The sequence below is a fragment of the Cyrtonyx montezumae genome, unplaced genomic scaffold (genome assembly GCF_038088225.1).
Source record: "Cyrtonyx montezumae isolate F1298 unplaced genomic scaffold, pur_monq_1.0 scaffold_80, whole genome shotgun sequence".
NCBI classification, from domain to species: Eukaryota; Metazoa; Chordata; class Aves; order Galliformes; family Odontophoridae; genus Cyrtonyx; species Cyrtonyx montezumae.
This window is the reverse complement of record NW_027072090.1, coordinates 435,169-460,688: the sequence shown is the minus strand read 5'-3', so window position 1 is coordinate 460,688 and position 25,520 is coordinate 435,169. Positions and strand designations below refer to the sequence as shown.

Here is a 25,520-nt window from a genome sequence, read left to right as displayed (position 1 = left end):
ACTCAGTGGGAAACCCAGGAAATCACAGTTTTTTGTTTAAGAACCTCAGCAGTTCCCTGACACTACATCAGCTGGGTAAGAGAACCACAAACTTTAACGGCTCCATTTGTTTCCACTGCTCTGTGTGGGGAAAACTCAAAGCAGTTCAAAATGCAGCGGGATGTAAGACTGGCCAAAGGACACGAGGTGAGGAGGAGGAGGAGGAGGCAGTGCTCAGCCTCCCCTCAGGAGAGCACTGCAGATCAACCAGCCCCAGTCTCCTCTCTCCTTGCAAATCATTCCCTCACGTGCAAAGGGCTGAAGCTTCTCTTAGCTCTCACCCCTCCAACGACACCACTGGGGCCCAACAGCTCACCCACCTGCATCCTTCCCCTCTCGTGACAGTGATGTGCTCTCCAGACAGCTCAGCCCTCTGCCCGCCTGCCACCCAGCTACGAGCTCTCTTCTGTCTTCCCAGGGGACACAAGAGACAGCAGCCCTCGACCAAACTCTCGCTGCTCACCTTCTTCTTCTCGCACGACCTCAGCTTTACAACGTCCTCCTCTGTCACTGGGCCTGCTGTTTTGGTGGGGCATCCTGTGGATCCCGTGGACTTTCCTGTCCTCCAGAACATGGTTCCAGTCTTCTGCTGAAGTGTCGGTACCATCAAGACAGTAGGAGGGGGATGGTGCCCTGTGTTTTGCCGTTAGGGGCTGCTAGAAGCTGGTGCTGAGCAGCTGCTCTTACAGTGTCGGGGAATTCGTGCAGTGTGTGTTCATGGGCACAGCAGTGCGGGGTGTATGTGTGGGGGATGGAGGTAGGATTGCACGTGGGTAATTTCAGCACTTTCCTCTCTTCTGCCACCTTCATGCAGTTCTCTCCGGATGATGCTCCTTCAGAAATGTCTTCTGGGAGGAGGTGAGGAGCTGGGAGCCTGGCAGGGTGCTTCTGCTATTGCTGAGGGTGGGCAGGTTGCACGATAGAGGCAAGCTGCTGTGAGAAGAGCTTTTGGCTGATTGGATATTAATTAGTTTTGGAGAGAAATATGAGGAATGCTGGAATACTGTTTTAAGCTTCAGCTTGGCTGAGGAAAGGAAGGAAGGTAACGAGGCCGTGGGGATTAATGAAGTTATTTCACTGATGTTTCTGTGGGGCAGTTAGCCTGAATGCAGAGTGCTTTCTCCTTGCAGTACTTGGCTGAGGTCAGGCTTTCACATCTAATCTCCTCTCAGGGCACTGGTGCGGTGGGTTTATGAGGCTCAGCCTCGGGCAAGCTTCCCAGCATCTCCTGGTAGTGCAAGAGAAGCACGAGGCTTCCAGCAGCAGGGGCTCCTTCTCCCCATCCTCGGGCTCCCCTTGCCCCTCTCCGTCCTGGCCCTGTGCATCCAACCTCCCCGTCTTGGCAGGGGGCTCGCTCTGCTCGCTGACAGCCTCCTTCTCCTCCTCCTCACCACCCCCTCGGCTGCCGGGCTCCCCCCCCCCGTTGGCTCTCAAGGAGGCGTGGAACTGTTCCTTGGAAGCAACGAACCTGCAGAAGAACCAGGAGGCTGTGAAGAGCTGCACTGCCAGCACCACAGAGCCCTGGAGTGCCCCCATCCTCATCCCCTCCTTGACCTCATTCCCATTCCCAACTCTATCCCTGACCCCAACCCCAACCCCAGTTCAATCCCTATCCCCATCTTTGATCCTATCCCCCCATGACCTCATCCTCATCCTCGTCCCCCATCCTCATCCTCATTCCCACCCCCTCCTCGACCTCACGTCCATGCCCAACTCCATCCCTGCCCCCCTCCCTGAGCCCATCCCCACTCCCAACCCCAAGCAAAGCCACTTCCCAATCTCCGATCCCATCCCCACCCCCATCCAGCCGCATCCCGGGACGCGGCCGCGCCGTCCCCGGTGCCCCCCTGTAGGCCGCAGCCCCTGAGCGAGGAGCACCAGCATCTCCCGCTCGCTCCCCCCAGCGCAGCCCAGGCCCAGGGACGGCCCCGTGGGGCGGCCGATGTCGCAGGGATCGGGGGGAGCACACGTGAGCCGCCGGGCCCCGCACTCACCGCTCCCGGACCGGCGCCACTGCCGCCATTGCTGCCGCACGCGGCGATGACGTCACTCACGCGACGGGACGGGACCGGGCCGGGCCGGGCCGGGCCGGGGCGGCTGGAAAAGGGCGGGCGGAGAGCGGGCCCCCTCAGAGCGGCGGGAGGAGCGGGCCGAGGCGCTGTGGCTGTGCTGCAGCGCGGCTGTGTTGGGCTGCTCGCTTTGCCAGCCGGGAGCGCTTGTGCTGCTGCTGAGGACTCCGAAAGGCCGTGGGCTCCCTCAGCTCCGCCCTCTGTGCGGAGCGGGGCCGGAGCTGCCCGGGCTTCTCTTGGGAGCTGCCCCGTGGCCTCGTCGTGCCCTATGGGCTTTCTGGCTGTGGCTTCCCCACAGCTGTGGGCTGTTTGCATGGAGGCCCCACCGTGGATCTGCGCTGCTTCCCCGGCTTGCCACTCTGGAGCTCAGGACGGGGACCGTCCCTGCTGCTGCTCCTGCGACTGCCCGGAGTGCCATCCGGGCCTCGTCTTTGCTCTGGGCGTTCAATTTGGGCCTGAAAGGGAAACTGCTGCGCTGAGCTCTCCGAGTGCGTGCCCGTGACCTTTCCGTCCTGTGTAGCTGCTGGATTTCCTATGCGTTTGCAGCACTTGTTACGGTCTCCTTCTGGCTCTGGGTCCGTTTGTGGCGTCCCCATCCCCGACTCTCTGCTCGGCGTCTTTTTTTCTTTAGGAACTCTTCTTTTCCTTCTTTTCTTGAGCAGAGCGTCTCTTTGTGGCCCATAGAGGCACTGCTGCTGCCTGTGCTTCTGTTTTGGAGTGAGGATGCTCAGGGCAGGGCAGCACCCCGGGCTTTTGGGTGCCTGAGCCATCCTCGCTGCCCGTAATCGGGCTCTGTGCTCTGGTGATGGCCACTGGTTCTGCTGGGGTCCGGGATGTTGCTGGGACCCCGTCACTCCTCCATGTCCTGGGGCTGGCGATGGGGACACCAAGAGCTCGAGCGTGGCCGAGTGGTGGCACTGTGGCCTGAAGGTGCTGTGTTGGCTGCATTGCTATGAAGTTGAGGAGCTCAGATGTGAAATGCTCAATAAAGAGAGGTGAAGTTTTCCGGCGCTTTCTGGCTGCGAAGGTGATGTTATTTTTCCTCTGGTACTGTGGCTTTATGTTGGGTGGAAGAGGGGAGTGGGGTAGTGTCCTGCCAGCAGCTCCCTCCCTTACTTTTCTTTGGGATATTTGGAGTTCTTTTGCTGCAGCAGGGAGAACAACCCAGGCTCTGGAGTGGGCCCCCCCTTGGAAGGCTCTGCTCCCCCCTCCTCCCAGAAGTGACCCCATCTGCCTTAGAGGAAGGCTGCAGTGCCCTTCATCCCTGCCCTTGATCTGAGCTTCGCTTCAGGGCTGGGGACACCACTTTCTGTGTCTGTCCCAGCTTCCCCGGCTGGGGACACCACTTTCTGTGTCTGTCCCAGCTTGAAACCCCAAGGGCTGTTTCAACCCCCAGCAAGACGTGGAGCGGGTCAGAACAAACAACATTTATTAGGAAACGAGAAAAACTGTACAACAATAGAACACTATCCTCATCCCATCCCTTCCCTCCCCCAGTTCTGAACAAATAACAGTTATTAGGAAATGAGAAAAACTGTACAACAATATATCACTAACCTCATCCCACCTTTCCCTCCCCCCTGTCCTATAAGAATGGCTCTAACCCTTCTCTTCCACCCCACTGCTGCAGGGGGAGACTGAGCTGCTCTGTGCTCAGCCTCATGCTGGAGGCTTCAGGGGTGCTGTAGTCGCAGGAGAGAATCTCTTGGGGCAGCGAGAGAGAGCTCATGCTGTGAGAGGTGATGATCTCATCGAGGTCACAGATCCCCGAGGTCTTGGAGCACGGGGATGCTGCTGGGGAGGCCGTGGTTGATCCCCTGGGGCTCAGGATCAGATCCGCTCAGCTCAGGGGAGCAGTTGAAGAGCCTCATGGCCTAAATTTTGTATGGAAGCTTAGAACTAACACATTAATTTACAGAGGATCAAACGCTAAGGAATAAATGAAGGAATCTTAAACAGTCTTACTCACAAATGAAATGCATTCTAACAAATATGCCTAAATAATAGTATGAATTTGATTCCTATCATGGCAGTTTTTAACTCTCTGTGACTCAATCAATCAATATTTAAGCATTTTCTTCCAAGTGGAAATGTTTAAACTGGAAAGTCTGAGGGCAAATGTTCAAAAATACCCTCCTCCATAGTCACGATACTCTGTTGGCTGTTACAGTCTTATATCTTCTGAGTCGTAGGATAGAGCTGCTCCAAAGTGTCCCACATTCTGGAGAAAGTCTTTGCCGTGATCGCACCTGTTACTCCCTTCTAATTTGTTGATTTACTTTCATTTAGACTCCCGAAGTGCTAGAAGAATGGGAGAACAATAGCTTTATTTTCGTTTAGCTCCAGTTCTTTCCTCCATCTGCCTGCCTCTGGCATTCCTCAGTTCTATAGGGTTGGAGGAGGCTGGCTGTTACACTGTTGAGATGGCTTTCATGGAGAGTAAGCTCTTTAATTCAGATGTAACTGAGTGTACTGCCAATGAAAGGTGAATGTCTGTAGCCCATTGAATATAACTCTTCTACCAAGTAAGTAGATTTTGGATAATTTCTATTTCTATAAAAGGGGAAATGCCTGTTGATGTGAACTGGTGCCTCTCTCATGGGAGCAGAACTGTAAATCAGGATTATTAACAAGAGAAATAGTAAATTTTATTTCCCTGCTTCTTTTTCAAATGTAGCTAATGCAGAAATTTCCATGGTGATAGTTGTGTGGAGGATGTGGAGAGGTCATGGCAAGAAGTTATTGATGGGACATAAAGGAGCATTAGGAACATGCCTCCTGTCTTAAATCAGGACAGTTTTTAATGACTCTTTAAACAGACTCCTTGCTTAGTCAGAATGGTTAGGTCTCTTCTTTAGGAGATTGGTGGTGGTTTGTTAACCATACTTTGTGCATTATAAGAAAGGAATATTGTTGATCTGCAGAGAACATAAGAACTCAGAACCAGAAAAGAGATGGAAGATAAGACCCTTTTCAAGTTGCTTATTTTAAAATGTATTCATGTGCAATTCATTTTCCACAGAGATCTTTGTTATTATATAGAAACTAAAGTGTCTGAAAGCATCTTTCTCTTAGATGCTCTGGGTGTGTTGGGTTTTTTTTTTTATGCAAAGGTGTAATCTGACCGTTCTGTGCAACATAGCTGTGATGATAACTTCTTGACAGAATTTTCCTGGAACCATGTAGAAGAGATTTGTGGAGCAAAGAGAGCCAGTACAGTGTATGAGGCTTCAAGAGATTGTGCAATTCCAAGAGAGGACATTGCCACAGTCACTGGTTCTTGGTGCTGGAAGATATTGGCAGAGTGGCATCCTTATAAATTCAGTAACATTTGTGGAAAGTAAGCCCACAAAAGCTAAATTATTTTGTCTCATCCTAACTCTGAAAGCCTCTGCAGGTGAGGGATTACGGATTTATGCCCCTTCATCCATTTAGTTTCAGCTTCAGCAGGTTTTGCTCAAGACAGTTTGCTCATTGGTGGTTATTGAATAAAATGCCTTTTTGTGTGGACTTCCTCTTGTAAACCTTGAAATTGGAGAACCTATCTTCACCTCAACCCAACAGAAGAAAAAACAGGGTTGAGTTGAGAGTCATGTCACTGTCTGTGTCTTGTCGTACGTAGCTATGGAATGCTGTCCGATATAGTCTTCAGGCTTTCTTCTTCCATATTCCAGAAAGCTGTTAAAGATTCCATTGATGAGACCATCCCCTGCAATTGACACTACGAACGTGTGATGTTGAAATCAGTACAAGCATCATTCTCTTAGGGTCGTGTTTGGAACAAGATTCAACTAAAAAGTGAGTCCGAGCACACATTCAACATGTACCAACATCCCTTTGGAGGAATTTCCCAATAATGTTCATAAAAGTAGGATTGGTTCTATAATTCATAGTTTAATTCAGTACCTCAACAACAAGGTAATTGGACCTTTGATTACTCATGCTCTATCTTCTTCAGCTGCAACTGGCTTGTTTTTACTACAGTGAGATTTTGTACCATGACCACGACAAAACATCAAGAAAGAGAAAATAAGAAGGAGTCAGTCAAGATAATTTAAATAGCTTTTCAGGTCTGTTGACTGCCCTGACACCCAGCAGAAATATTCTCTTTAATCTGTCGGGAACATTTCAGATCATTCTGTTTCCATGTGCATTGATAAGAAGTTGCAGTAAGGTTCTTCTTAAACAACAGAAACTGATTACATCTTCATTTGCAGAGAAGCTTGAATCAGCCTTCTTGAAAAGGTAAAGAGAAGGAAAAAAAAGAGGAACTGAAATTCAGAGCTGGCATGCAAAAGAACGTTTGAAATCAACGGCTACACAAAGGAACTGAATGTGCAAGCCATTGTGTATTTTATGATTTGATGTAATAGAAGCTGCAAAATTCCATACCTAGGTGATCTCTTCAGGAAGCTGGTTCTGATATCTGTCTATTAAATGATGATACAAGTTCTTGGAAAGAAAACTTCCAGGAGAACCCCTGATAGGATATTTGGTCTAGAATAGTCCCCAGGCACATGAACACATGGGGTACAGTCCATATAGCTAGAAGAGGTAGCCACAGGCAACTAGCATATCACAAACTATTTTTAAGTAAAACATCTTTAAAAAACCTGCATAGTGAATGCTCCACAGCTTGTTTGCTGCAGTGGAAAAAGAGAATTCTTGTTAGTTGTTTGAATCGTTTGGTATAAATGACCAGAGGAGAGAAGCTACCTGAACAGAATTAAGACTGGCTAGGCAGCTGCATATTCATCAGCTCTTAATCATTGCCAGCACTGATGGACAGTTCATAATTCAGTATCCATTCAAGAAAGCTATTAGCACTTTGAGGGAAAAAAAGAAAGAAAAAAAAGAAATCTCCAAAATGCAGAAATAGGGTTTTCCATTTTGCATGTTTCGTGTTCAGAAGCAGGAACATGTACCCTTGGTAGGAGAAGTTCTGTTCAGAGAATACTTACATAAGCAAAACCGTGGGCCCTGATGGGATTCTTCATGCTATTGACACTGTTATTTCCTACTGCCATGGAAGAGAAGAGGGTTTGTAGTGCAGAAGCTGAGTTGTTAAGCACAGGAAGATTTGTCATCTCTAGGTACTTTTTCCTAGTTATACAGATATTTTTCTTTGCATTGTTTCACTTTGAAAGAGTGAAGGTGCACAGCTGGCATAAGTCCTTATGATTAAGTATCTAGTTGTTGTGCCCTAATTTTCCCACAGTTTGGCTTGCCATAGGAAAAACTGAAGAACATTCTTCCAATAAAGACCAAGTAGCCTCCTGTTTCTTATGGACATTTCTTTTACATAATACACATAGTCTTCTTCCTGATCCTGAGCCGAGTCCTTAGTTCAAGTGAGTGCCTTATATGCACAGCATCAAAACTGAACAGCATTTCACAGAAACACAGGATGCCAGAGATTGGAAGGGACCTCCAAAGGTTATCTAGTCCAATCCTCCTGCCGGAGCAGGAGCACCTGAAATAGGTCATATGTCCACATGGGATAGGGGCACGATGTTCCCAGTGTTACCCATCAGTCTCTTTGCACCCCTGTGTCCATAACATCACCCAGATGTCCCTGTGGGACCCCGGTGTCACCTAGATTTAGGTCTTACCATCAGCGTGGCACTCTGCATAAGCTTCAGGTAAGGCAAAAAACAATGGCAGGGATCACAGCTGTCTCTGCAAGCACTGACAAAGCAGGATGTGGTATTTCCAAACTCATTCAACACCAAACAGAGCTCAGGCCTGTATAATATACAAGACTCACTGTTTCTGCTGCAAGGTTTTGTACTTGATTTTCTCTCACCTGATACTTGTGCTGTGACTCAGAATTGTAGGAGGAAACTGTTATGTACTACACAATGTTTTGCACTGTTACTGTTCTGTTTTGGGCTGAATCTTTATTTTTTCCTCTTGCAGAGCCATAGCCCTGCCTCTCAGTGCCAAACTGGGTGTGAAGGACAAGCTGAGACCTAAAGCTCAGCCCATCTCTGTTCTGGAAACATTCTACACTACGAATTGTAAGAACCCTAAAGAGGTGAGTCTCCAAACTCCTGTTTCCTCTTGTTTGCCTTGTACAGGGCTTTTTCTTCATGTATTAGCAAATCACTGTCAGATCAGGTCACTTGGAACTGACTGCCCATTGTGAATCCTTGCAGCTTAGCACATGTGGATTGCATGATTCTTTTAGGTCTGGGAGGCAGAGCATTCTGTTGCTGTACAATCAACAGGTTTTTGGTTGGTCTTTAAGGAAGCCTGTTAAAATCTTCTCTGTCATCAGAGACACAATAAGGACCATCAGAATACTGCAAGCACAAATAGTAGGTAGTTTTCCCATGAGGGAGAAGAAGAGTGATCTTGAAGATCTTGGCAGGATAATTTGGAGTTATAATGGCTGCTGCTGAGGGAAAAAGCAGGACTGTAGATAGTCTGTATTGGGATTTAACCTTGTCAGTTAAGTCCCTGGATGCGACCCTGTTGTAGGTAAGGGAATCACTGTGGTTGTTTCAAATAGATGGCTAGCAAAAGTTACCCACACCACTGTCTCACTCTCCCTCATCAGAAGAATGGGAAGAGAAAATGCATCAGAAATGGGGTCAAGGGTGAGAAAAGGACAGGGAGAGCACTCAGGAATTACAATTGCAGGCAAACTAGTCAGCGTAGGGAGATAAATATATTTTATTGCTTATTACTAACAGCATAGAGCAGGGAGATCTAAAAGCAAACTATAACACCTTTCCTCAAATAAACACTCCTCTACCTGCTCCCCCCAAGTGGCACAGGGAGACAGGGAATGGGGTTCTGATCACTCCACAACACTGTCTCTACCCCTCCTCCTTGATCATTCTCTGCCCCTGCTCCATGTCAGTCCCTCCCATGGACGCTGTCCTTCCTGAACTGACTCTGCGTGGCCTTGCCACAGGCTGCAGCTTTCCAAGCATTGCTCAAATACAGGGCTGCATGGGCTGCAGCTCCCCCAGCTGTCCTGCTGCACTGCAGACCACTCTGCACAGGTTGAGCTGCTCCTGCTGGGTTCCATGGGCTGCAGCCTCCTCCAGGCCACATCCACTGCTGCACTGTGGGCTCCATGGCTGCATGTGGAGATCTGCTCCACACGGTGCCCATGGGCTGCGGGGAGACAGTGTGCCACACCATGGGCCACTCTTGGGCTGCAGGGATCTTCTGCTCCACACCTGGATCTCCTCCTGCCGTCCTTCTGCACTTAACCTTGATGGCTGCAGAACTGCTTCTCTCTCTGTTCCTCACTCCTCTCTTTCAGTAACAGCAGTTTTTCCCTTTCTTCAGTGTGCGTAGCGAGCAGTGTTCACAGCTCAGCTCTAGCAGTGGCAGGTCCCTTTTGGAGCAGCTGGAGTTGGGGCTGAACTGACAAGGGGCAGCTGCTGGGATCTGCTCACAGAAGCCAGCGCTGCTAACAAAACCTTGTTGTGTATGCCCAATGCAGCATTACCTTTTGTCTCCTTTTTGCACGCCTTGAAGCAAAAGCTGATAGCACTACCAAGGAGTAGGGATTCCAGTTCCACTGGACAGTCCTAGTGCAAGCAAGCTAATGCCTTGTCAAGGCTGTTACAGCATGTTTCGTACTACTGTGGGGCATATGGAACCCCAGGACATTCAGCAGCAGCTTGACAGTGCAAGAGTAGAGGCTAAAATAAGAATGCAGGCATTCATCTGGGTTGTGCAGCCAGCCTCTTTCCCTAGCAATGGGAAGGAGTGTTCTCAGGAACACTTGCCATGGTCCCTGACCTTCTTGCCTATCAGAGAAATTTGCACATTTCTCAGTAAAACTCCCATTGCAGATACAGAACTCAAGGGCTGCCTCATAGTCAGACTTTCTGTGCAGCTGTCACTACACCCTGAATGCAATGAAGGAGTAGAAATCTACACTTTTGTCCTAGAAAATCTGGGATATCAGAGTGTATCTTGGCCGTGTGATGGCCTTCTGATATCAGTGTGACACAGAGCAAGAACTCAGCAGCTGGCCAGAGCCTTACTCTCTTGTTCGTGACTTGCACCTCAGCCAGTCTTTTGGATTCCTTCCCCTCTTGTGAGCTCTCAAAATTTTGCTTATGAGGCAGCTTTTACAAGATGTAATTTTGCTGTTCTCAGCAGCCCTCACCTTGGGAGGGATATCACCCGGCGGAGCAATTGGAGAATTGAAATCACAGTTATCTGTATGACACCAGCCCAAGAACAGAAGTCACTAGGTAAAAATAGAAATAAATGTATCTGAAAATGGCTAATGGACACAGATTTTTACAACACTCTCGGGGTATGTAAATCACTGTCACATGATACCTTTAAGGTGAACACATTCAATGAAAACCTTTACTAAACTATCCGTGATGACACTTTCAAAAGGTTTATAGAAAATGATGGACTTCCTCTGTGTCACACAGCAAACTCTTCAAGAGTTTTAAGGGCAAGAAGAAATGTAATTCCAGTATTTCTGTGAGTAATCTATTCTTTGTTTCTCCCCTTTATTTTCACTTCCAAGACTCCTTTTACTCCTCTCTCACTTCATTCCTTATAGGGTGCCTGTTTTTGACTTTGAAAGACTCCACTTTGAAACATGATAACTGAATATTCAGTATTGTTTTGCTTCCCACCGCTTCCTACTGCTTAGTTGCTACTCTTGTGACTCCAGAACAGCCTACCTTTGCCTCTGTGTTTCCTTCCTATTTGCTTCATTGCAAGCTGATACCTTCTGCTGCATCTTTCCTGCAACTGTTCTCCACAGTGCTGCTTTCAAAAGTCATAGACTTGTATTCCTTGAAAGCCAAAAAATAGAACCCTTTTATAATGTCGGGCCTATGTGAAAGCTGTTCTAAGGAGGCTCAAGCAGATCTGGCAAAGGAGAGCTCCTCACTTTTTAGGTACTTCAACTAATGCAGATTGAAGCTGTAGCAGAGCAATAGCCCCGATAGACTTGAGCTGGCTGCACACTTACGTATTCACTGCTACACTTAGAGGTGCTGGTGACCTGGCCTGTGGCAACCTGTTGCACAGCTGAGGCCAGGAGTTGTACAACTCTTGGAGCTCCATGACTGTCCATCCTTGCCCCCATGCCTAGAAAGACTTTCTTGGCTGGGACTGCCTCCTTGCCAGAATCTAGGTGAATTGTCGTCACAGCCATTTTACACCAAAAAGTCATACTGTAAAACTCTTAAAGAAACCGTTCTACACTAATGCCCACACCCTCGTGAGCATGCCCCAGCTATTCTCCTAGTCTATGTCTTTGTGATTCCTTATGGGAACTCCACTTGGTCTTCATGCTTGTGCAGAGGCTGTAGAAATCTCAGCCTGAGGTTGTTAGAGATGTTAAGATCTGAGAGGTTATGCTCTGTGACAGTACATGGCAGACCATCACTCAGCGATTGATTGCACATAAATTCCTGTATATTGGGGTTTCGTAGGAGTAGAAACGAACCCAGATCCCAGAATTGTATTTAGAGGAATACCAAGAATATTTTGGTAAAACATTAGAAATTAGCCCTCTTAGAAATGTTAGCTTTGGCTCAGCTTTCCCCAGTGAAGAACTCTCCTGAGCTTGGGTGAAATGCCTGGTTACTGAGTGTCTGTTCTGCTTGGCTTGTGGAGAAGTAGGTTCTTCCAGGAAGGCTGCAGAGATGAAAGAGAAAATAAATACCAACAGTGACATTCATCTAACTAAAAGTGTGTGTCTGTAGGGTAGGCATCACCTCTGAGCTGATCACAATCCGTTTAACATTCAACCTCTAATTCAAAACTCCTACCCCAAATGTAGAAAACAAAACAAAAAGGGTGCATATTATTTATTTATGGCATTTCAGATCGTTACAGTTAGAAAGATTTACAGAATTGTGGACAAAGAGCTGTAAAACAAACATGCTTAATTCACTTCTATCAAGATGAAATCCAAGCTCTTCCTGCACTCGGCTGCCTTGCAGTAAATAGTACCAGTAAACACTAGACAGTAAATAGGTTTCTAACTCAGCTCACTGACAGTAATGTCTTTCTGCCTGCCCTCTGTTGCCATTTGCAGTCTACAGATCGAATGCCCTTCTAACATAAAATAGTAGCTTGTCTTTCTTGGAATCCTGGGTGGTTCGTTAACAAATGGAATCTTTCAAAACATAAAGCTGCTTCCAGTTTGTTACAGATATGTTTGGTAATGTAAGAGCTGTTGTAGGCAGTTTGACTCCTTTGCAGATTTTCTGTGTTCAGTCTATTAGCTACTAATTTGTTCTTCTGGAATGAAATTTCCCTCATTTCTTACTGTAGGTGTAAATATTCAGTATGACATTTCTATTTTATACATATCTTATATGTACTTCGCTGTTGGTTTAACGTGGGTAAGTCATTAGCAGCTCTCACAGAGGCTGAACATGTTTTGTTTTTTCTTTTTCATTTGCTTTACATGATAATGAACTTAGCATACCTAATCTTCAAAAGCCTAAGAAGGAGATAGGTACTGTTTGAGTTTTACGCATGCCTCTAGTTGGGCTTGGAAGGTTTGGGATGATTATCTGGGCAATTTCCAGGTAATCGTCCAGAAAACGATTATCTGGGAAATGATTATCACCTAGATGGTTATCTGGGTGATTTCAACAGCCCTTGTGACCTCTGTTGAATTTGCTAACTATACAAAATCTGTTAGGATCTAGGCAAACCTTGATGTTTTTGTTTGCTTTAATGGCATAATTCTCTGAATGAGTGGGACTGATACACAGAAGTGAATCTTGGTGGTTAATGGGTTACTGACATGCTTCTTTCCTTCTTTGTAGCTGGAGGTTTACTTTTTGCGTCCTTTCGTTCTTCACTGGGCTTGCTGGACTCTACGATGTGAGTATACAAGCAGTGCCACCTGCTGTCCTATCTAGGGAGTGCCTCAGAATGGCAGATGTGGGTGCCAAACCTGTGTCTTCAAACCTGATGACTTTCCCGTCAGATATATCAGCTGCACAGCACACTTCTGAGAACACAAAAATAGGGAATCATGCTCACCTTAACACAACTTCAGCAAGAGAAGGCTGAGACTTAAATGTTATGAGTTAGAATAACTGAGACAGAAGAGGTAGTGGAAGTCATGCCATACACTCTCGTCCTGACTTGATCATGAGGGGCACCTGTCCTCTGTCTGTGGGATAAAGTTTCCCCTGGCTCTTGTGCTGTTTCCTTTGCAAAATGTTCTCCCCTGTGATCTTCTGGAGTGTCGAGGAATGGGAGATCTTCAAATCTCAAGTCAGTGGGCACAGACTGTGCTAGGGCTGCTTGTTATAAAAACTGAAGAGCAACGAAACTTAACTTTCAAGGCAGAATGTAAGATACCTGACATGTATGGGGATTGCAAGATGAACTAGCATAGGAGTGGAGGCGTCTAAATCCTAACTACACTGTTTTGTGGTTCTTTACATCAAAATAGAAGGGTGTTCTGTGAAGCCAGCTCTGAAAGTTTAGAATTAATGACCTGTTCAGCATAGCTCAAGATCCCTGTGGTGACAGAAGGGACAAAATCCTGTTCTGAATGTAACCTTCCCATTCTGGGAATGAGACTACCTGTACTTTTCATGAAAGTTTTTCTTCATTCATGAGATGTTTTCCAGTTTCCACAAAATAAATTGTTTTGTGAAATACTTTGGTTTGTCTAAAAAAAGAAAAACAACAAACGTTGAAGTTTAAATTCAATAGTATATGTTGTTGCTAAAGAGCTGGAATTTGGCATTCCTAAAATTAAGTTTCCTGGTTTTATTCTTTGTCCAATATCAGTCATGAGTGTGAACTCCTCCATTGCATGGTCACTGCAGCCAGGCAGCCTCCAATTCTGATGTCACCAGTCAGTTCACGCACACTGGTGAGCAACTGGTCTGGCATTGCATCACCCTTGCTGGGGCTGTCTATCACTTTACTCAGGAAGCTGTCCTCAGTGCATTCCAGGAACCTCCTGGATTGCCTACAGATCGTTATCCTATTTTTCCAGCAGATGTCCAGGTGGATGTGGTCCCCCAGCAGGATGAGAGCCCGCAATCACAATACTTCCTGTAGCTAGAGGAAGAAGGCTTCATCAACAGGCTCCTCTTGATCAGGTGGCCTGTAGTAGATACCAACCACAAGGCTCCCTTTGTTGCCTCAGTCTCTAACTCTCACCCGAAGACTTTTGACTTGCCTTTGTCCCTTCTTCAAGGACAGCTCTTCACACTGTATTCCTTTTTTTTTTTTTTTTTTGATGTAAGGGCAATGCCTCCTACTCTCCTTCCTTGCCTGTCCCTTCTGAACAGCTTGTAGCCATCAGGAGCCACTTTGCAATCATGGAATCATCCCGCTGCTTTCAGTGACAGCAATTACATCATGGTTTTCCAGTGGCATGGTGGCTTCCAACTCCTGTTTCTTTCACAAGCTGCATGCATTTGGTGTAGATGCAGTCCAGATGGGCAACTGGTCTTGTCACCTTGAAGGATAAGTCCTTAATTCCTTTGATATTTTTACCTTGAGTATCCTTGTTGCCTTCATCATCATAAGATGCAGAAGGTTGAGAGCCCCCACTAGCACCTTGTCCCTCTGAGCTATTCCATCCCACACCTTGTTGTGCGCAGACTTGCTATCACCCCTTTACCCCTTCAAACCTCATTTAAAGCCCTGTGAAACTACAAGTTCTACATTACAGTTTTCTTTGAAGTGTAAGCAGCGCTTTGAAGCGGTTGTCTTTTCAGAGATTCATTACTTACAGCCTGCAGCATGAAAAAGACGTATTCCTGACAGGGGTGCTTAGCCTTTGTGCAGTACTCAACAATTGTTGTACGATCCATAGCAATACATAATGACATACTTTTCAAAATACTTCAGTATATTCAAAATATACCCCCTAGAAATCTTTCCTAGGCTGTTTTATTTGGAAATGAGCTGAACAACATATAAAATTTCAGCTGGGCAGCAGTTCGTTGGTAGCATAAGAACAACTGCAAGCTGTGCAGTAGAAGTTTCTTGACAACCAAATTTCAGACAGCACAACCAGCTCTGTGATAACATGCAGCAAATCTGTGATAGCCAACAAGTAAAAGATTTAGTTTGTTGATAAGAAAAGACTTTCTTCGGCATCCTCCCATTCATGTTGCTTTTTCTTTCCAGAAGCCTTGGCTTTGGGACCACAGAGAGTGCTGGACAGGATACCCACAACACGTGAGTCATCCAGGAGTGAAAATTGCTGTTATAAATCGTGTATTGTCCTGGTATATCTTTTGAACGTCAGATTTCATTACAGATACAAGAGGTAGTGCTGAACACAATTCAGACTGATGAGCCTTAGGAATTCAAATCCAATCCTTGTCAGTAGATAACATCTCAATATCTGTCTTAATCTAAACACGATTTAACCTGGGGGTGTTGGTTGATGCTCGGCTCAACATGAGCCGGCAGTGTGCCCAGGTGGCTAAGAAGGCCAACAGCATCCTGGCCTGTATTAGAAATAGTGTAGCCAGCAGGAGCAGGGAGGTGATCATCCCCCTGTACTCAGCTCTGGTGCGGCCGCACCTCGAGTACTGTGTTCAGTTTTGGGCCCCTCACTACAAGAAGGACATTGAGGCCCTGGAGCGTGTTCAGAGAAGGGCAACAAAACTGGTGAGGGGCCTGGAGCACAAGTCTTATGAGGAGCGGCTGAGGGAGCTGGGATTGTTTAGTCTGGAGAAGAGGAGGCTCAGAGGAGACCTTATTGCACTCTACCACTTCCTGAAGGGGGGTTGTGGTGAGGAGGGGGTAGGCCTCTTCTCCCTGATAAGTAATGACAGGACGAGAGGGAATGGCCACAAGTTGCGCCAGGGAAGATTTAGATTAGACCTCAGGAAGCATTTCTTTTCTGAAAGAGTGGTCAGGCACTGGAATGGCCTGCCTAGGGAGGTGGTTGAGGCACCATCCCTAGCGCTGTTCAAGAAGCGTTTAGATGAGGTGCTAAAGGACTTAATTTAGTAGTTGGGTAGAGATAGTGATAGGAGGATGGTTGGACTAGATGATCTTATAGGTCCTTTCCAACCTTATGAACTTATGAACTTATGAACTTATGAACGATAGGAGTCAGTATAGCAGAAGGAAACTTCTATAAGGAAAGGGAAAGTGACACTTTGGACCAGGTAAGCAAAGAACTGAAAAATAAGCATGCTCCTTGTTTAGTTTATAGAGGAGACTGAGGTTAGACACTTAGCCAAAGGAGGAGAAAACTTCAGTGTAGAGCAGAGGACATGCTCTGAGAAATACACTCCTTCCGCTACACCAAAGAATCCTGTCCACAGTGCTCTCCCATGAGCTCGTTTCCCAGAGGAACTGGCAATATGGCCAGTAGCAATAAAGCACAATTTCCATTAATTTTGGAGGTTGTTATTTTACAGTTCTACAATGTATATTCTGTGCTTTTTTCCCACAACAGCGCTGTAAGAAGCTATCCCAGGGGATGGAGAGTATGCATCTCTTACCTGCTAAGGGCAAAGTAACCTCAAAGAAAATTGTCAGTTAAACACAAAATTTGTTCCTTGGTTACCAGGTACACAAGGAGCAAGGATGGCCACAAAAAAACAAGTATACTCGTGCTTATCTGCCTCCCCAGATATTCATAAGTTCCTAAGTTGAGAAGCTGAAAGAGTTAGAATGGGGCTTCACCCACTGAGCTTGTGAACCATTGACTATTCCACCCTTCCCCTTAAGTTTTTATGACTGTTCTGTAGCAGCAGCCTTCGTATATACAGGCTTGATTAGCGTTATGAACTAATTAATGAGACACCTGGGTATCATTCCTTCTCTAAGAGTGAACAATTTTTGGTTTGCTGTAGGACAGTGTCCTTGTCAGTGAAAGGCAAGAATCACCACAGAGCTGACAAAGCCTTTGCAAACTACACAAATCCCACAGAGATCTTTAATACTCCCTTGCCTTCATCTCCTGGAAAATATTTTCAGAGTGCGGTGGCAAAACTAGAGGAGTCTGAACTCATGCCAGAGCTAAGAAGAAAAAAGCAAGCACTTTCCAGTCTGTAAGTGACCAAGTGCTGGAACCCTCTGCCCAGAGTGCTGTAAGCCAACTGAACGTGGTACTGCACTGCTCTGGGTGGCCCTGCTTGAGCAGGGGTTGGTCCAGATGGCCTCCAGATGTGCCTGATAACCTCGGCCTTTCTGAGATTCTGTCAAGCGTAGTTCAGTATCTTTAGTTAAGCTACTTCTTCCTAAGCAGACAAAACCTGCCTTCTGCGAGGTGTTGTCAGGTGCCAAAAGGAGTGTGTTGCCCTACAAGGGAAACCTACTGCAAGAAAAGGGTGACAGCAGCAGTCAGCTGACAAGAGGAAAAGAACAAGAGCAGATACAGCTGGGATCAGCTGAGGATTCAGGTCACCAGACAAGTCTGCAGTTAGATGACAGGTCCAAAATCAAGTGGGAGGATCCAGGATAGTGAGGTACAGCAGCACACACAACGTATCTATAACATTGTTCAAGTGACAACAAAGGCTGAAACTGAAACACAGATCCTGAGCTGAGGTATGAAGGTTACCTGATGAGTTACTGACTGCTCTTTCTCACACGGCTCATTCAGCACTTGTGATTTGAGGTGAAACAGATAGACCGTGTGAGAAGTGACCTTGACCACAGGCAGCCAAACCCCCTCAGAGGAATCCTTTGCAGAGTCTGCTGGTATGCTCAGAGCTCTGACAGTGCAATTCAGAGTTCAGTGAAGGAGACACAAAGGATCCCGTGGACTTGGAAGACTTTGATCCCTTTCATTTTTTGCTCATTGCAATCCAAAGGCTGCTAAGTATTTCTGGCAGGAGAATGATTTCCACTGATACCATGCAGGGAGCTCCCACGCACATAGTTTTACAACGCTAGAATGTCCTGTGTGAGAAATAATTATTTCATTACTTGAAGGAGAGGTTGGAGGACAGTATGATCCCAGCACCAAGACAGACTGAAGCCTGCTTGTGCTTCAGGGCTGCTTGGTCTGGCAGTCAATATTAGAACATTTGAATGTACATTGAGATTTACCAACCTGTAAAGGGAAATATAATGCACAGGTTTAACCACAGAAACAATAATGGAGCAAATGAGTGAAGAATGAGGTACTGTCTTTCAAGCCAAGTCTCCAAATTTCTTTTGTCACCCATAGGCAGAAATTTTAAGGGTGCATTTGTAGTTCAGAGTAGAAGTCAAAACATCCAGACAGGTGATGTTTGAATAGGACAGTATGGCAAAGAGAATCACTGAGATCTTTCTTTCTTTCTCTGTACATTTGCAGTACATGAATTTTCCAGAAAAATGTATATCATCGTAACAAAGCAGCTTCTAAGAGCTGTAATAAATAGAAAAGACCAGAACTAGAGCTAGTAACATTCCACAGGAAAAGAGTAGAAAGTCTCAAGAACATACCTGCGTCCTAACAGGAGCCAAGAATGTTTTAAATATAATTTCTGCTAAACGAACCATGCTCTGTCGTACAGACAAGGGCAAAAGAAGCATCAATTCTCCCAAACAATCTATCTTCGGGAAATAAAAGAATCCCTTCTGATCCAGAGCTCGCATTTGGATGACCCGCAGAGCACAGAGAGCATGAACCAACCTGAGAGACACACTGGTACCCTCCAGCAGCAGCAGTGTGTCCAGCCATGCTTCCTCCTGCTGCACTCGCTGCTGCATTAAAGAAAAACAAAGCAACGTCTACAGAACCATCTATTGGCATTTTGGGTAGAGAAGGAATAAATTGGTATTCGGGAGTGACACACTCCAAGATTATTAAGAAATGCTAGTTGCAAAGTTCTAGTTATAGCAATATTTTTATCAGGTGGGTTCTGGTTTAAAGAGGCCATTCAGTGCCACAACAGAAAAATTACTCTTTAATTGGCACGAGCTTGCTGATTGTGTCTGAGCTTTTAGTTTACCATGTATAAAACCCCAGAACAAATTACTCAAAAGAATGTAGATGACTGCTCGCGCTGTACAATCCCCTGTTCACACAGGAGGACTGTACTTTTCCTGACAATTTCATTAGATTGAAAAATCTGTCACAGAGTCCAAGAAATCTGAAGTGTCTCCCTGAATGCTATCAAACAGAATGATTTATTCAGGTGCCAATCTGTTCCACCATAGTGAAACAGTGTGTAGAGTTGGTAAGGTTCTACAGTGATGGCTTGTCAATTCACACAGTGCTGAAGAAAACCTACAACCATTCTGGGTCTTCCCTGAGTTCCCAGATGTTCTCCCTGGTAAGGCAAAGTAGAGTAACCCCTGCTGTTTGCTTTTACCTCAGCACAAGCGGATGTTTGTTTAGTGACTAGATTGTTCTGTTGATTTTTGTTTCCGGAACATTGTAGGAGCCAGCTCTTTTCATGATGGTGATCTGATAGGTTGTATTTTGCATAGAAAGGAGTTGTCATTTCCATCTCTCTTTCTGCCTTATCTGATGGGTATATCACTGTCTCTCCCTTGATGTTGCAGCCTCTCCAGCCCTCTCTGTTCTGGTACTACCTGCTGGAGCTCTCCTTCTACTGCTCTCTGGTTTTCACCTTGCCCTTTGATGTGAAGAGGAAGGTGAGTGACAATGCCAGGGAAGAAGTGCAAACACAATGCAAGCTTAATACTTGGGAGAGCGTTCTTCAAGAGTATAATGCATACAGTGCCAGTCTGATGTTCTGTGGGACTCTGTCCTTGCTCGTTGCCAGGCATTTCCATCCCAGTCACTGTCTTCCTTCTCCTCTGGGAGGTGGGGATTGCAAACCCTGTCATGGAAAGGTGTGAGCTACCGCATGGGATGCAATCGTCACACCAGAGGGACAAGATGACATTCAGAGGGACCTAGACAGACCTCATGAGGTTCAGCAAAGCTAAATGCAAGGTCTTGCACCTGGATCAAGGCATTCCCCACTGCCAATACAAACTGTATGATGTAAGGATAGAGCACAGCCCTGCTGAAAAGTACTTAGGGCTACTGGTGGATGGGAAGCTGGGCATGAGCCATCAATGTGCCATCACAGCCCAGAAGGCCCTGGGCTGCATCCAAAGCAGCATGGTCTACAGAGTGAGGGAGGTGCTCCTTCCCCTCTTGCTCTCTGCTGTGAGACTTCACCTAGAGTACTGTGTCCTGATGGGGTGTCCTCAGTACTGGAGGGACATGGACCCGTTGGAGTGCGTCCAGAGGAGGGCCACAAAAATGACCCCAGGGGCAGAACACCTCCCCTGCAAGGACAGGCTGAGAGAGCTGGGGCTGTGCAGCATGGAGAAGGGAAGGCTCTGAGGAGACCTGAGAGCGGCCTGTCAGTATCTAAGGGGAACTACAGGGAAGAGGGGGACAGATTCTTTAGCAGAGTCTGTGGTGATAGAACAAGGGTTACAAACTAAAAGAGGGAAGATTTAGACTGGATATAAGGACAAAGTATTCTACAGTGAGGGTGATGAGGCACTGGCACAGGTTGCCCAGAGATGTGGATGCCCGTCCTTGGAGGCACTCAAAATCAGGCTGGACAAGACTCTGAGCAACCTGATCTAGATGTGGAGGTCCCTGTTCACTGCAGGAAAGGTGAACGATTCTGTTATTCTGAGACCTTACAGTGAAAGGTTTTTTGCCTCAGTGAGAGATTTTATTACCTGAACGAGACGTGCTTAACCAGGACAGATAAAACACTGTGTGTTTCATTCTCTCCTGTCCCCTTTTTCTTTAGGACTTCAAGGAGCAGATAGTCCATCATGCTGCAACCATCTTCCTGATCAGTTTCTCATACTGTGCCAATTACATCCGCATTGGGACACTGGTGATGGTGATTCATGATGCGTCTGATTGCTTCCTAGAGGTGAGCTCCAGTTATTTGCCAGGCAAAGCCTAGTGGTCAGCGATGCTTTTCAGCCAAATGCTGTCTTTTGATCTAGCACAGTAAGGGCTAAGCATTATTTCACTGATAACTCAATGCTGATCTCTCAACCTAGCTTAGGTGCCCTACAGAGGAGAGATGATTACGTGCATGTGGATTGTATTATATCTGGCTCATTAGCGTCTTGGAGCATGTGCAGATGCAGTGTCTTGGCTTGCTTTGTCTTATTGTTCTTTCTCCTTCCAGCCAACTAAGATATTAAATTACATGAAGTGGAAAAAAACTCGTGACAGCCTCTTGATGATCTTCTCAGCTGTTTTCCTCATCAGCCGCCTGGTCATTTTCCCCTACACGTGCGTCTGCTGCAGTCAAGGAAAATGAAAAACTGCCTTCTCAGAGGCAGGACAATTCAGCTGTGGGCTGAATCTTTTGCTACAGCCTTTGCTTTTTGATTCTTGAGCTCATGTCTCTGATCTCTGCATAGATTACAGTGCCATATGGCTGTTGCACCTGCCTTGGGGTAAACAAGGGTGGTCTGCTTTGGAGTTCATAGAGGAGTCATAAAGACCTGATGTATACTGCAGAAGAGTCCTTAGCTTTTGGCTCTACTCTGCTTATTTCCAGTGGGGAGCTCACATGCTATATAGAAGAAGGAAAAGACTGACCTGTAACTTCCTCTGTGACAAGAGCTTATGGGGGCTTACAGTCCTGCTAAGAACACAATTGCCCTTCAGTGCAACTTTTTCTCTCTTGCAGAGTGCTCTGTAACACCTACTATTACTCCATGGAGATATTCCAGCCCTTCTTTGGATACTATTTTGTGAATACTCTCCTGATAATTCTACAGTTGCTTCACGTCTTCTGGTCCTGCCTCATTATTCATATGGTCTACAAGTTCATGCTCCAGGGCACGGTATGAATCAACTTCTAGTCCCTTGCACATCACATGGGGAGGGAGGGTGCCCTAAAACTACTCGGGAGCACAGAAGTTCATCTGGGATTGATGCTTTCTTGTTGTAGTGTAATTGTACATGCAGCACTCAGTAAGCATAATCCATTCAAGACTGATATTGTCTTTCTCTATCAGTCGTAGAGCAACATTCCATTCCTGAGATGCAGCTGTATCAACTTAAGACAAATGCATCCCCATTCTTTCTGTCTACAGCATTTAGCATCTGCTGTGCAACCAAACTGCTGTTCAGCATGAAATTCTTCTCAAAATCAAAGGTGTGACCTAATGTCATCAGGTTGGCCACCTGCCAAGGACACAGTGTAGGAGAAACAACTTTATGCTCTGTGGGAGTTGACCTCATGCCCTGGGATGAGTTGTTTTGTTACTGCCCAACTGGGGAATTCTGTCTTAGGGGAACTGAGAGCAAGCATGGATAGCTCATCTTCATCCATATTGTCCAGAGCTTCCTTATTAGCCTTCCCTTAAGGTAGCACAAAGCAAATTACTTGTGAATTAAAACCAGAAACTTCACACGCTGCAGAAAACGAAGAGGTGACTGAGGAGGTCCTACTTCTGTTTTCCTAAATCTAGTGCAGGGTGAAACGCCACTGCATTTATTATAAATGATGAGGCAATAAATAGCCTTATTAGAAATAAATGAGCCATCAGGAAGGCTGGAGCACATCCAGATTTTTTCATATTTTATCTCTAAGTGTCACGGTTTAAACCTGGCAGGTACCTAATTGCCACACAGCCACTCACTGCTCACCACAAGCAGGGTGGTAGAATCAGAAAGGGAAAAATATGAGAACTGTTGGGTTGAGATGAAGACAGTTTATTAGGCAAAGCAAAAGCTGCATGCACAAGCAAAGCAAAACAAGGAATTCATTCACTACCTCCCATGGACAGTCTGCTTCAAGGAAAGCAGGGCTTATGCATAATGATCTCTTGAGAGCAAACACCATCACTCTGCAGATGCCCTTCTTCCTCCTTTCCAGCTTTTATTGCTGATGTCAAATGGTGTGGCCATATGACATATACTTTGGCCACTTTGGGTCCACTGTCCTAGTTCTGTCTGCTCCCAGCCCCTTACGCCCACCCAGTTCCACACTGGCAGGTAGTATGAGAAGCAGAAAGGTCCCTGACTCAGTGCCAACACTGCTCTGCAGCAACTAAAACACAGCTACTTTCATCAAATATCCAAAACACAGCATCACATGAGCCTCAGCAAAGAAAGTTAACTGTATCCCAGCCCCCCCAAAAATCCCAACCCACAATGTAAATTACCTGCTATATTTGATATGAAAAAATAAAATTGAGAACATGACATATTGAGCCATCAATAGCAAATTAAAATGGTCCTGAAGGGATGTCTCAGTGATGATTTCAGACAGACAATTTAATTTTTATGTAGTCCTGTGTGGAGCCAGAAGTTGGATTCAGTAATTCTTACGTGTTCTTTTCAGCTCAGGATATTCTCTGATTCTGTGATAATAGCACAAGGCAGTATTAGGAGAAATACAGAGCACTGCCTCCTTTCCATACCCTTGAAACTCGCTCCAGTTCAAAAGTTCATATTCTTCTTATGAGCCTTTCTGACCCCCACAGTTTTCCACCATGGCTACAGCCTTATCTGAACCACCTTTTCATATGATGTTCCCTTATCCCAAGTAATTAGGATTCAGCCAAATCCTGAAGTAATAGGTTTCACTTCCTCATAGAGGCAACCATCTTTTTAGTCCATGCAGCTGTCTAGTTCCTTTAGAAACCTTGCAATGTGTAAGACCTCAGCCACATTCTGCACCTCCGAATAAAGAAAAAAACAAGACTTAAAAGAGTACTGATCATTGATTTCACTTATGCTGCAGATCAGTGCTCTCTGTGCATAGTTCTGCAGCTGCCAATTCCAGAATGACATAGATTGCTCACAGAATTTGGCACCTCCTATTCATACTGTTCTTGCAGGCAGTAAGAATTCAGTGCGAGTTCAGATTCTTACAATTCCTGACTGCTCTGTGGTGTGGGGATTTCTAAAAAAGGCTTCAGGCTTCATGGACACTGTGAATGTTGTGGGGCTACCCTGGGATGAATCCCATCAGGCCCTATGGACTGAACTGCATCCAGCTGGATGGAGGGCCTGATGGGATTCATCCCAGGGTAGTCCAAGAGTTTTCTCAATTTTTTTCCAACGGTCTTGGGGGTCTGGAGAGGTCCCAGTAAACTGGAAGTTGGCAAATATTCTCCCAGTTTTCAAGAAGGGCAAGAAAAAGGATCATGGTAATTACAGGCCTTTCAAATTGACTTTAGTGACCGGAAAGAAAACAGCTTGCATTCATTGGAGGAGCTGTTGACTCCCTCAAGGGCAGGGAGGCCTTGCGGAGACCTCGATAAATGGCAGGGCTGGGCAACTCCCAGGAGCATGAAGTTCAGCAGGAGCAAGGGCCGAATCCTACCCGTGGGTGGGCAGACCTGGCCATGGGTACGGGCAGGAGATGTGAGGCCAGCCTGCAGAAAGGGACTTGGGGATTCTGGGTGCCAGTGAGTTGAGTCTGAGGCAGCAGCATGCCCTGGAGCCCAAAGGCTCAGGGAGTGTTGGGACACCATTCTCAGCCAAAGGGTTTGGGTTTGGGTGGTGCTGCAGAGCCAGGAGCTGGACTCGGGGATCCTGTGGGTCCCTTCCAACTTGGGCTGTGCTGTGATCCTGGGACTCTGTATGGTCTCCATATCAGAGTGCTCAGCTGGTAGCACCCAGAAGCTATAGTCATGTCCCCTTTGGAAAATACAAGATTTTGATCAATTGCCTTGCCCCTTCCTTCATGTGCACGATGATGCCCAAAGCGGCAGTGTGGATCTCTTCAGTCTGACGTGGCTGTCCTCACTCCTGGGCAGCTGTGATCTGGGGCTGCTTCAGCCTGTTTGTGTAACATACACCAGGATCACAGTTAAGATTTAGTTGGGGCAGAAATCAAATTGCTTGCAAAGGTGAACTAAAGCTAAAAGCACACTGCAGAAATGCATGCCACAGGCAGGTGGCTGAAGGAACAGTTTCAGCCTGTGGCTCAGCTGGCACTGCTTCTTGAGCACTTCTGCATTTGTACTGTTTCTCATTTACATTGTTCTGTAGATGGGAAAGGACATGAGAAGTGAAACAGAAGAAAGTGACGTGGATGAAGAAAGAGAAAACATGACGGAAAAGGAGAAAAATGGGATTGCACATTTCAGCAATGTCACGAGCAGCAATTACATCCAGAGGAATGGGACCGACCCACTGAATAACAGAGCCCATCTCACCAACGGCCACGTCAAGGAAAGATAGCCGCTGCTACTATCTGTCATGAGTCCAGTTCACTGTCTTTAGAAGCAGTTCTGCTCATTGTTTAGGTATGAAAGATTGCAATTGCAGTATCATAACTGAACTCCTTCTTATTGTAAACAGAACTGTGTATAGTCATTGATACCTGAGGAGAGTTTTTGGTCTCTCTTCAACAAACGCTTACTACATGTTGTAGCCTTGAGGCAAACAGAAAGGGATCAAAGTGTTTTGACTTGAATTAGACTGTACCATAGCAATTGTTAAATGTGTTAATCCTGAAAAATACTCAGAACGGTGGATGAACTTTGGCAATGTCACATCTT

At 46.2% G+C, this 25,520-nt stretch overlaps 1 protein-coding gene across 1 annotated transcript; it reads left to right on the top strand.

Annotated features, from left to right (window-relative positions):
* Positions 1-4,531: 4,531 nt before the first annotated feature.
* On the top strand, positions 4,532-25,200 carry LOC136059661 (ceramide synthase 4-like). Its single transcript, XM_065753774.1, has 8 exons — positions 4,532-4,593; positions 8,028-8,145; positions 15,150-15,281; positions 19,566-19,658; positions 20,786-20,914; positions 21,179-21,285; positions 21,689-21,845; positions 25,009-25,200. Exons 1-8 carry the CDS (start codon positions 4,532-4,534, stop codon positions 25,198-25,200), a joined length of 990 nt encoding a protein of 329 aa, XP_065609846.1.
* The last annotated feature ends 320 nt before the right edge of the window (positions 25,201-25,520 follow it).